The sequence below is a fragment of the Myxine glutinosa genome, chromosome 7, assembly GCF_964187855.1.
Source record: "Myxine glutinosa chromosome 7, kmMyxGlut1.1, whole genome shotgun sequence".
Lineage (NCBI taxonomy): Eukaryota > Metazoa > Chordata > Myxini > Myxiniformes > Myxinidae > Myxine > Myxine glutinosa.
The window spans coordinates 159,761,828-159,773,881 of NC_136267.1; the positions used below are offsets into that span (position 1 = coordinate 159,761,828).

Genomic DNA, 12,054 nt, shown 5'->3' on the forward strand with positions numbered 1-12,054 from the left:
CAATGAAGAGGGTTGCTGTACCAGAAGACCACCACAAGAGTATTTACGACTAACTCGTGTTGCCCAGTATTTACTACCACCTCGTCTACCAGGAATTGTGCAGAGATGTGTGACAGTACTAAGAGGATCTAAAGCCTCATCCAAGAATAGTTGTACTGGACAAAAATCCAAAAAGGCCTCGAGAGTTTTATGATCCATGAGCGTAAGTGTTTGAAGAAGCAGAAAATGAACCATATCTATCGTGCACCTCTGTCTACCATTAGGACTACTTGTCCTTTTGAGCTACTGTCAGTGGAATTTCTTCACCTACACATGTGCAAGTGGTGATATGAGAACATCCTCATATTTAGAGACCATGCCATGTTTTCCCAAGTGACTGCTCCAAGCATCAAAATAGCAATGAATGTCACCATTATCATCTTCAACTATTTTCTGTTCAATTTTCATTCACCCAACTTTTATTTTGATTTGGATTCCCCACTTTTATCCACCATGACCTAGCATCGGAATTCAACAACCAATGGGTGATCCAATTCAGAGAGTAGAGTGGCATCAGATGTTCTCATACTACAGCTTATCAACTCCAGGGCAACGTGCAGTTGGAGGGGTTCAACCACACATTTCTCACAATGTCGAGAACTTGACCAAAGGACAAAAGCAAAACAGGAAGAGCTTGATTATGAAGGTAGCACACACTCGCAACGATTTCAACGGTAAAGAGATGAGGTTCTCACATTTCTTCTTGCTTTATGGAAGATTACTACAGCTCCTGGTGTGTTGTTTGGGTTGGAATTCAAAGGGGAGAAAGTTTCTTACCAAAACTATGCTGAGAATTGGAGGACTTGGATAAGTGAGATATGAGGAGGCACGCAACGCTACGGTTAAGAATGTAGAGGATAGTATTCCTAGGGAAAAAAAGTTTATGGTGTGAAGCTGTAGCAATGAAGCTGGAAAGGAATGGATGAAAAAGGGAGGCCTGGCAAGATGTTTCTATTGGGAGGGTCAGGTCTGTGTGGTCACCTGAAGGAAGGATGGATGGAGTCCCCATGTATGAGGTGAGTCGAGAAAATGGAAGGCGGAAGAGACAAGATGCTCCATTACAATCTGTTGTTGTTGTGTGATTTCCTCTCATTTAAAAATCCACATCTGGAGCAGCGAAGGAAGGAAACATCCATAACTAGGGAGAGTGCAGACAAAGAAACGGAAGACAACTTGAGACACACTCGAGACATCACAGGCTAAGAAAGTAGGAAGGAGGAAGATTTCCTTTAAATCAATGTAATGTGGAAAGCAGTAGAACCCTCAAGTCACCGGATGTATTACTTACAGAAAATGGCGACATTATGGAGATGGATGCTGGGAATGGAACAGAACAGCGAAAAGACTTATTCAGAGAGGAGGCCGATAAAGAGGAACCAGCAGGCCCAATCATTGCAGGGCTCAAGAGACAATGCCAACTGCCATATGAATGACGTATTGAGCCAGACAACGGTTTGAGAAGGAAGTTGCTCAGCAGAGATTGTACACAGAGCTTCCCTGGAACTGAATTTCGAATGCACTACCTCATTGAGGGTTGCCACATTGCAGCAGGAATAGCCATACTCTTCAATAAGTCAAAGTTATCTGGAGCACGGAACCCGCTGAGCCAGAAGAGAGAAACCTAGTGATTGGGCCAGGGTGAGTGCTGGTACTCGTTAAGTATTGAAAGCGTTTCTTCCTAAAAGTGTGCAAATAGTAAATGTCGATGAGTTATTACCTCTGCCACAGAAGGTGGATGGAGGTTATGTTTTCACCCCTGTCTGTTTGTTTGTTTTTTTGTTTGTTTTTTGCCTCAAAAAAGTTTTTCAGTTTTTTCAGTCTCAGTTTTTTTTGCCTTTTTTTCCTTTTTTTTCTTTCCTTTTTGCCTTTTGCCTTTTTTTTTACCTTTTGCTTTTTGCCTTTTGCCTGTTTATTTGTCTGTCTGTTTGTTCGTGAACAAGATCTCTCAAAAAGTTGTGGATGGATTCGGACGAATTTGGCAGAGATGTAGTGTATGTGATAACGACGAAATGATTCGATTTTGGTGAAGATCCGGATTCGGATTCGGCTGCTAGAATTTTAAAGTGATTCTTCACCATTGGGAGATCGGGCCAAAAACGATACATAGCAGGATATCTCAAAAGGTTGTGGACGAATTTGGACGAAACCTGGTGGACAGGTTGTGTGTTTGACAAGGACTAATAGATTAAATTTTGGTGAAGATCTGAATATGGATTCGGATATGAGAATTATTTAATTTTTAAAGTCATTCTTCACCATTGAGAGATCGGGCGAAAAGCGATATACAACACGATATTTTAAAAAAGTCATGGACGTGTTATGACTAAACTTGGTGGATGAGTTGGTTCGGTGACAAGAACAAGCTGATTAGATTTTGGTTCAGGTCTGAATCCAGATCCGGCCTATCAGTGGATACAAAACATAAAATGTTCAGCCTGGTGGAGGTTTGCTCTCTACCGAGTGTTGTTCTAGTTTATTTTGAGTCGGTGGGTATAGCAAGATTTCTTGCCCTCTTTTTCCCTTTTCCTTTTAATCCCCGATCTTACGATTGTGCCACGTGAAAATATCTCCCTGGAAGGATGATTCATTTTTAATGGAGGCTTGTCCAGTTTGATTTCATCTTGATCATTGTGAGCGGTCATTCCAGTCATTCTGCTCATGGTAAACAGTGACTATGAATTTAACGCATTTGTCATTGCTGGACTTTCTTCTCTCTGCTGTTTTTCTTCTTCTTCTTCTGAAAGTAATTGTTTTCTAAAAAGTTCCCTCTTTTCTCCTTTTTTGGCATTCATGGTGTTATCTGGGTTTTTTTAATGGAATCTCAACAGTATGTTTAACTTTAACTATTGTTGTTTTTTTTCGCTCGCAGCGAGTGTGTGGAAGGAAGGCCACATTAGAAGAGCTACAGCTTGTGCACACTGAGCAGCACACTCTCATGTATGGAACGAACCAGCTCGACCGACGAGACTGCAAACAACTACCGGGTGAGGCTCAGGGTGTTCTGACTTCTAAAGGTCTTACCAAAGTTGTGTGTGTTTATGACGACCTCTTGTGCTCACGTGGTGACTCCTGCTTTGCAACGTTTCTTTGCATTATAATGCAGTTAAAAATATCAATCTTGTGATAAGGTTAAATTATTATGGCAGAGCTTGGGTCAAACTTTGGAGGAAGTGATGTCTCTTTACAAGCATGTTCTACTTTGTTGTTACTCTCGATTCAAATAGAAGTCCAAAAATAAAGCTTTTACATGAGTCAGATACTGGCTAATGGTAAAGTCGAGGAAAATTTAAACTTCTTGAAAGCCACCATCAAGCTTTTTGAGCATTAAAAGCCCTGAAAGCTTCGAGATGTCTGCATCTCATCAACACACACCAACCTTTCTGTTACATTTCCATCTGATAAAAGCAATGCTCTGCTCAAACCTTTTCTTTTTTTGGTCATTGTGACAAGAATTATGCTTTCCCATTCCAAACATTTTCCTGCACATCACAGCCCGATATATTATCCACAGGTCATTAACAAGTTTAGGAACCAAACACAGACATGGAAAGAAGTCTTGCCAGACACATCGTCACAGAGATGATCCATTGCCAGCAGTTTTCATGACAACCAAATTTTACCGCCACTCCCCTATCCTGACCAGCACTTGCCCTGGGTCTTTGATCTGAAAATTCCAGGGTCTTGTTCTGACTTAAGCTGCCCTTTGTGAGAGTGATGGTCCTTGGAAGAGCTGGAGTGTGGCAAATCGCTGCTCTCTTATCTGGCCCCGTGAGCTGTCAACAACTCGCAACGCAGCGCCTCACCTTCCTGTATCGCAGGCAGGTCAGCAAGGCCACACAATCGAAAGGACAAAAAAAATCAATCAGCACATTACACTGCTGCCGCCCTTTGATTGCACCACTGCCAATAAATTACAACAGCCTCAAAAGCTCTCCGAACCATTAATTGAACCAGATGTGCTCGAGCTTCATACGAGCAAAAATTGTTGTGCAAGGCGGCACCAAGACTAAGTCACATTGTTCTTGCACTCCGGTGCTCGTGAATTTAGCTAGCTACCTGAGTGGAGCATTTCCCAAAAGTGGCAATGGCAACAGAGTTTGATTTTGAAATCCCGGTGCCTGAAACTAAGAGAATTCCAACTCGCGCCTAATCCAAGTCATTTCACACATGTCAAACTACTTTTAGGTGCATTTGTTACAGATCATTCCCCCTTTTTCAAAGCAACGCACGGAATTCCTTTGTGATCCTCAGTCGACAATGGAACACATGACTAATTAATTTTTTTCAGCTGCTTTGACATTCCCCACGAATGTGAGGACAGCAGCGTAGATGTCGATGTGTCGATTACTCTCATGGTTACTTTTATGAGCCATATGAACTACACATCATTGGATTCGAATTCTGTCATCACCATTTGCCCTTAGCTCTCACTATATATGTTTCACATGGATTTAACATTCATTAAACCGTCACATTTAATTCACCAAAGCAGTTTAATTCCTCTTGTGGCGATGTCTTTTGCAGATGGCTGGGGTTATTAGGGTTATCTTCTAACATCATTTTGCTTTTTGAACTTTATATGAGATATTCTTAACAATTCATGTCTTTAAACATGTAATTTTAAAGTATCTTACATGAAATGGAATTTACATGGCCTGCCTATAATCTTGGTTCTTCTTTGCAGGCACTCGGAAGGCCTTTGGTCTGCTGCCTTGTGGTGGACTTGGGGTGAGTTCCAAAATCCGTCACACTCGCATTTAATCCCAAGCAGAGCTTATTAAATTTTTTATCCGTGTGTGTGTTTCTTGTGGGTTTTTGGTGGGTTTTTTCACGTACAAGTCCCAATCCCTTCTCCTCTTCTATCTACTGTTCTTTTCCTTGCGTTACGTCCTGATCCCTTCTGTGTTCTAGCTCCTCCATGACTCTTGGAACTGTAAACAAAAACATGGTACAGTCAGAATTTTTGGATACAGCTTAGAGGTATAACTACACCACAATGACGCACCAAAATAAACTTAACAAAGGGAAACTCACCAAATGAATGCACAATATACATTTGAAAGTGATGAATTTATTTGTTTTTTTTTTATCAGAATACTTATCAAAGCTCAGCACTCAAGCAGCTATAGTAAATTATAATTTGTTTGCACACATAAAATTGATACTGACGGAGCAAGATGATGCAGAGAAAAATGGTGTGGAACTGGATCATTCGATTTGTTTTTGAAGAACAAGAAGATAAGAAATATTAAGTTGAGTGCCTGATCATAAATAAAGTCATAAACAAGTACAGATACATTCAAAGTACACCACCCCCATACAAAATAAATAAATAACATCATCCAGCGGGCGACATTTCCGGGGTGCCTTCAGCACCCAGTGATACCGCTGTGCAGCAATGGAGACAGAATTGGGAGGGAGCAGTGTACAATAATTAATTGATTAATTGCATAATTAAATAAATAAATAATGATTGTAAAATAATTAATTTCTTAATCAATTGATAACATCATACCTAAACCATCACAATTTCATCCAAATCTGTAACTTTTTGAAAATTAATCAATTTAGTAATTAATCGATTTATTGATTAATCAATAAATCAAAAATACCCTTTACAGCCAAATCACTTGGTCATTGTCATGTCCAAATATCACATTCCTAGCAAAAAAGAGGTGCCTGAGATATTCCCCAGATGTTACTTGAACGTGTCCCCAACCATTTCTCAGGCATGCATGGATCAATTTTCTTCAAACTTGGCACAAAGAAAATTCATGAGTACACATATGCAGAAGATATTGTTTTGTCATCCGACCAAATATGCCCGACTGAGGACCTTTAACTCCGTCCAGCAAAATTACGAAAACCACAGCGGTGGCTTTGACATTTTATGTCTTTTTCTTCTTGTTATTCATAATTTACATTAACAATTTATACAGTCGGGTTAAAAGTCGGCTTTCTAAATTTGCAGATTCTTCTCTGTTCCACGTGACGTGTGCGTCATACGTCACAGTACTCACTCAGCTCACTGAAAGTGGCCATGTTTAATCATTTAACATCTACTTTATTAAGAGTTGCAACTTTTCATTGTTTATGTTCTCCTTGATCATGTGAAAATAATTTTGCACAGCAAATTTGGGGTAAATGTGTATGTACAGTCTAATCTCTCAGGCACGATGGCACGGTGCAGGAGCTGTCTCTCATTTTAGTAGTATAGATTATATAATGTAAAAATACTCAATTATATTTTGCAGGATTACTTTCCTGAAGAATAAAACTTGTGAAAAGTCATTGGTATGTTCCTTTACAGAATCACAGGACATGGGAATACACAATAAGTCTTTGGTTTTTAGCCGCGTCGCAGACGCTGCTCATAGAGTGCCCTCTGCTGTTGTTCTTGTTCTTGTTCTTGTTCTTCTTCTTCTTCTTGTTCTTGCAGAGAAGACAAAACCTCAAAGCTCCACCCATTCTGGGAACCATAGCTCCACCCATTGTGGGAGAGGCTTCATATAAACAAATATCCACCATTTTATTAACTCGCATAGCTTTGAGGCCTGTTTTGTAGGCCCGTGGAGTCTTGCTCTCTCACACAGTTTTCTTTCAAATCAAATTCGATATATCATTTCATTTTTCACAGTCGCTAACATAGTTTTAGACTCGGTTGAAAAAAAACGTGAGGAAAATCTGATGAAAGTTGCCCTTTATAGAACGAAATGAATTCTCAAAGGCCTGTAACTTCAAGTCCATTGAGATTTTTTTTTTTTTAATCACGGCATGGTCAGTCATACACCGCCCGAAATAACAGACGGGAAAATGCCGAGATATATTGTTTTTTTTTTAAATCGCGGCATGGTCAGTCATACACCGCCTGAAATAACAGACGGGAAAATGCCGAGATATATTTAAAATTCGTCCATTTGATGATAATCGTCACGATGAAATATTTAATTTATACGTCGTCTCAATAATGTGGAGAGAGGAGATAGCTTCGTTCACGTGTCGCCACATATGGGAAATTGCCAAGATATATTTTTTTTCAATCGTGGCATGGTCAGTCATACACCGCCTGAAATAACAGATGGGAAAATGCTGAGATATATTAAAAATTCGTCCATTTGATGACAATCGTCACGATGAAATATTTAATTTATACGTCGTCACAATAATGTGGAGAGAGGAGCATAGCTTCGTTCACGTGTCGCCACACACGGGAAATTGCCGAGATATATATTTTTAAAATCGCGGCATGGTCAGTCATACACCGCCTGAAATAACAGACGGGAAAATGCCGAGATATATTAAAAATTCGTCGCCACACACGGGAAATTGCCGAGATATATTTTCACTTTGCACAAAAATAACATCAAGTAATCGAATCAATAGGAATGTCCTGTGCCTATAACATCGACGTTATAGGCACAGCTGCATCTAGGCATTGTGTAACATCGACGCGGCTTTTGTTTTAATTAAAACTTTTTGTACTTGTTAAGTCTTGGGTCCCCATGGCGTCAAGCTGAGCAAGGTGTGAAACACGGGGTGTCTACCTAAAGAGGAGAGCCATGCCCCATCAAGCTGTGGATGAAGGCCTTGTAGGGAGGTTAAGGTTCAGGTGTGCCAAGGAAAGACTTTGAGGTGTGTTGTTTGCCCAAGAAAGATCATGACTGATAGTGAGGCCCAAATGTTTGAGTGAATGAATTTCTTCAAGGGGATTGTTAAGAAAGTAGAGTGTGAGATTTGTCAGGATCGAAAGACGTTTTCCAAGTGTTTGACCAACTTGTGATTTTGTCAAGATATTCAAACAGGGAAGTGTTTGCAAAGTCTGTCTATCTGAAGGATGAGAAATGTCAGGGTAGAGAGTGGAGTCATCATCAAAGAGATAAAAGGGATTTTCCATAGGGTCAGACATCGTTGATGAAAGTTTGGAACTAGATAGGGCCTCGGGGCACTCCAGCTTTGACAGAGATGAGAGGATCCCATTGAGAGCCAACCATTGGCTATGAGAGTAGAGTCAATCTGTAAGCCATGTGTGGAGTTGGCTTTGGATGCGATAGGCATTCTGTTTTGTGAGCAAGGCGGGATGCCAGACTGTATCGAATGTTAAAGATATGTCTAGAGCGACGGACCTGATCGCATGTTTGACATAAGGGTATTTATCCATTGTTGGGACAGTAGAAGCAGCATGTCCAGGGTAGAGTGACTGGGTGTGAATCAAAAGTCATGTCTAAGATCAGGTGGAAGCATTTGATGTCAACTGCGATTATAGATTCCTTGACCTTGATGATTGAAAGCAAGCTGAATGGTCTACAGTTAACGGAATCTGTTTTTGCCCCTTTTTTGTAATGCAGTGATGTTGGCTGACTTCCCGGCAGATATAAGATGACCGAGGGCAAATGATAGAGTGAAAAGAGCAGAAAGAGAATGTGCAAGAGCAGCAGAGCAGGTTTTTTAGGACCTGTGAGCTGATGCTGTTTTTAGGAAATGCATGGGCCAGTCCAGGGTTGCCAGAAACGTATCCACCTTCTCAGGTGAAAAAGACACAAAGTCCAGGAGGAAATTGATTCAACTGTATAGGGTGGGTTCAGAGAGTGAAGGGTTTGGAACACAAGATTTGGAAGCAAACACAGAATTGAGGCATTCGATTTTCTCATGAGCAGAGTCAGCTGTTGTGCCATTTGAAGTGACAGAAGGGATGGAGATGGAGCGTACTCCAGAGACAGAGTTAACAAGGTACCACAGCAATTTTTTAGGAAGGAGACATATTTCATAAGTTCAATCTTGGGGTTGGACAGATGTTGTTTTCTGGTGGACACTTACACCTGTTGTGTGCTTTGTGGAGTGATCTGAGGGAGCCTTGATTGGATATGCCTACAAGGAAAAGAAGGCAAGTTGTTTCAAGGCAACTTCTTCACCGCAGAATTCAGTATACTATGGTGGGAGGAAGGGTATGATAACTGAAGATGAGATGGGATGTATCTGTACAAGAGAGAGAGAGAGAGAGAGAGAGAGAGAGAGAGAGAGAGAGAGAGAGAGAGAGAGAGAGAGAGAGAGAGAGAGAGAGAGAAAGAGAAAGAGAAAGAGAAAGAGAAAGAGAAAGAGAAAGAGAAAGAGAAAGAGAAAGAGAAAGAGAAAGAGAAAGAGAAAGAGAAAGAGAAAGAGAAAGAGAAAGAGAAAGAAAAAGAGAATGAGAATGAGAATGTCTGTGATAGAATTCCCAGACTGAGTTAATATCAGGGTGGCAGATATAGGAGACAAGCCCTGAAGTGATATGGCAGCTTCCAGTCCCTGCTAATCTACCTGAGTGAACTTCCAAACTCTCCAGCATGGAGACGGCTTTCTGAGAATAGCCAGAGAGATATTTACCTTCACAAGCACATGATCAGATGAACCAACTAGAGCAGAGGTAGAACAGGAGACCTTATCCCGGCAAGTTGGTCATCACCACACCCAGAAGGGAGAATTTGCTATTAGTAGAAATCTGGGTCGGAAAGTTTACAGATTGGGTCGGGCCCGTGGTGCCACAGAAGTCCTTTGCTGAAGTGACAAGGCAGCTGAGAGAGGTACTGCAGTACCTGCAAATGGCATGGTAACAGGTGAAATCACCACATATGAGGAAGAGAGTTGGGATGGGTGGCTAACAGTTTGTCCATGTTCTCTGAGCGGGAGATGTAGATGGAGCCGTTACTGTTCGGAGGACGGTACAACACACAGACATTGTTGTATCGGAGGGGGAGTTGCAGCCAAAGGTACTCCTGGGGGTTGGAGGTGGAAGAGCCGTTCTGGGATAATGAGAATTGTGAGTTATTGATGTAAAACCAACATATATCACATGAGAATACAGGTTAGGATGGTAGTCATCCAATGTGAAGGTTTACCCTCATATTATACATTTGCCAATTGGGTATATTATTTTGAGCATGGATCAGAGTCCCTTGAATATTACCCCAGGACAGGATGGCCAGCAGAAGTGAACATTCCACAAGATGTCGCACAGTTTGAGGCATTGATCATTGAAGATTGGCACATTGAGGTCACTTAAATATCCACAGAACTCGGGAATATTTCAACGCATCATTTTCGCTTTCACCCATAAACAGCTCTTGGATATTTCCAGGGTCTGAGTAAAATGTTCCGCCAAAACCACACCACTCATAATCAACAACAAATGCTAGGATGACGTCATGAGCTTCTCAAAACCGTTCAAAGCAGATCCAGCCAACCTTATCACTCGTCGCGCAACCGGAGACCAAATATATTATCACCACTGGGATCCAGAAATTTGGCACAGAACGTTCAGCTGACAAGATTACGGCCTCAATTTTCTGCTAGGCGAAGGAAATTCTGCTGATTGACTATCAGCCTCAATTAACTACAATCACAAGGGGGAATAGTATGCTAACCTCAGGGAAAAATTGCAGCAGGCAATCAAGTACAAATTCCAAGGGATGTTAACAAAAAGTGTGCTTCTCTTTCATGACAAAAAAACTCCTACACACATGGATGGTCTATGTTACACAGATCATCATTTGTGACTGTGACTTTGAGTGGCTGAATGACCTCTCTTACAGCTTGGACCAGGCCCCCGGTGACTAGTATCTGGTTTGACACTTGAAGTCCCACCTGCATGGCCACTAATTCACCGATGACGAGGGAATGACTGAAGCAACTGTACCCTGGCAGAAATCTGAAAACGTATATTTTACTGGCATGGACAGTTTGCAGAGCAAATGGAGGAAGTAATTGTAGTCAAGGGAAACTGTATTGAAAGTAATACGGAGTATATTGGACTATTAGTGAGTAATTTTGTTCCTAATAAGTTTTGAACGCCCCTCACATCTTGAGTATCCAAAGTTGCTGCTCTTTCTGTAAATGCAATCACCTTTAGAGCAAGTGCCACTGTTATCCCAGTCACACCTGTCTGGTGTTTCAAAATGCACTTAAGAGCCATGACACATTGATTATGCAGCTATTCTACATGGAACAGATGTGTAAGCCCTTTTGAACAGAATTCCAGTTTGATGTCATAAAATGGATTCTCGAGAAAACAGCAGTAAACTGGAACGACACTCAGTAGAGAGCATACCTCCACCAGGCTGAACGGTTTACGTGTCCTTTCCCACTGATACGCCAGATCTGGATTCGGACCTGAACCAAAATCGAATTGTCTTGTTCTTGTCGAATAACCAACTCATCCACCTAGTTTTGTCATAAGTCGTCCATAACTTTTTGAGATATGCTATATCTCGGTCTTGGCCCCATCACTCAATGGTGAAGAATCACTTCTTTTTCTTTTTTGCATACAAGATCGACGCTCGTGAAAGAGCTAACATTAATCACACAAAAAATCAAACAGACACAAAAACATATAGTAAGGGCATTTTATGAGATATTTCACAAATCTGTTAACTAAATTGTTACCAAAAAATTTCTTCACCAATATGTTTGCAAAGGTGTGTAATAACATGTGTTAAAATGTTGAAGTTCAACTCCCGTGGGAAACCCAGAAAAAAAGCTGTTGAATTCGGGTACCGAAAAATTATTTTCGAGAATTTTTATTTTTTTTAATCGGCCCTTAAGTAACTTATGAGGGGTCAAATAAGGGTTTTTCATGATTCTGAGTTGATTGTTAACATTTATATTTTCACTTTTACATTTACACACAAAGTAGCTTTTATTTCACATACATATATAATACTCAAGAGTTATTTCTCATTCACAATGTCAGAAGTTTCAACAGTCATTGTCTATGTCTTCTTCAGACTCAACAACATCATGACTGCAGTTTCTGCATGTAATGCCATTACAGACTCCACAGGCCGAGATGCACGTGACCCCATTCTTCTTGCAGCTGCATCGCCGGTTGCTGCAATCTCCATGACAATTACAGCTCGTGAACTGCAATAGCTCCTCAGGAGCCGTGGGGTCTAGTGTTGGAACTGGCTCATACCCATGCACACCTATTGTCCATCCATAGTCACTGGGGTTCAGAGACATGCTCCTCAGGAGGAAAGCTCAGCG

General features: G+C 41.0%; 1 protein-coding gene across 1 annotated transcript in view; it reads left to right on the forward strand.

The window, feature by feature from the left end:
* LOC137430902 (histone deacetylase 4-like) overlaps nucleotides 1–12,054 on the forward strand; it is a 500,554-nt gene that overhangs the window by 283,653 nt on the left and 204,847 nt on the right. Inside the window, exons 14-15 of the mRNA XM_078782462.1 lie at nucleotides 2,909–3,023; nucleotides 4,724–4,767. Coding sequence (XP_078638588.1) covers nucleotides 2,909–3,023; nucleotides 4,724–4,767 — 159 coding nt within the window. The remainder of the gene's footprint in view (nucleotides 1–2,908; nucleotides 3,024–4,723; nucleotides 4,768–12,054) is intronic.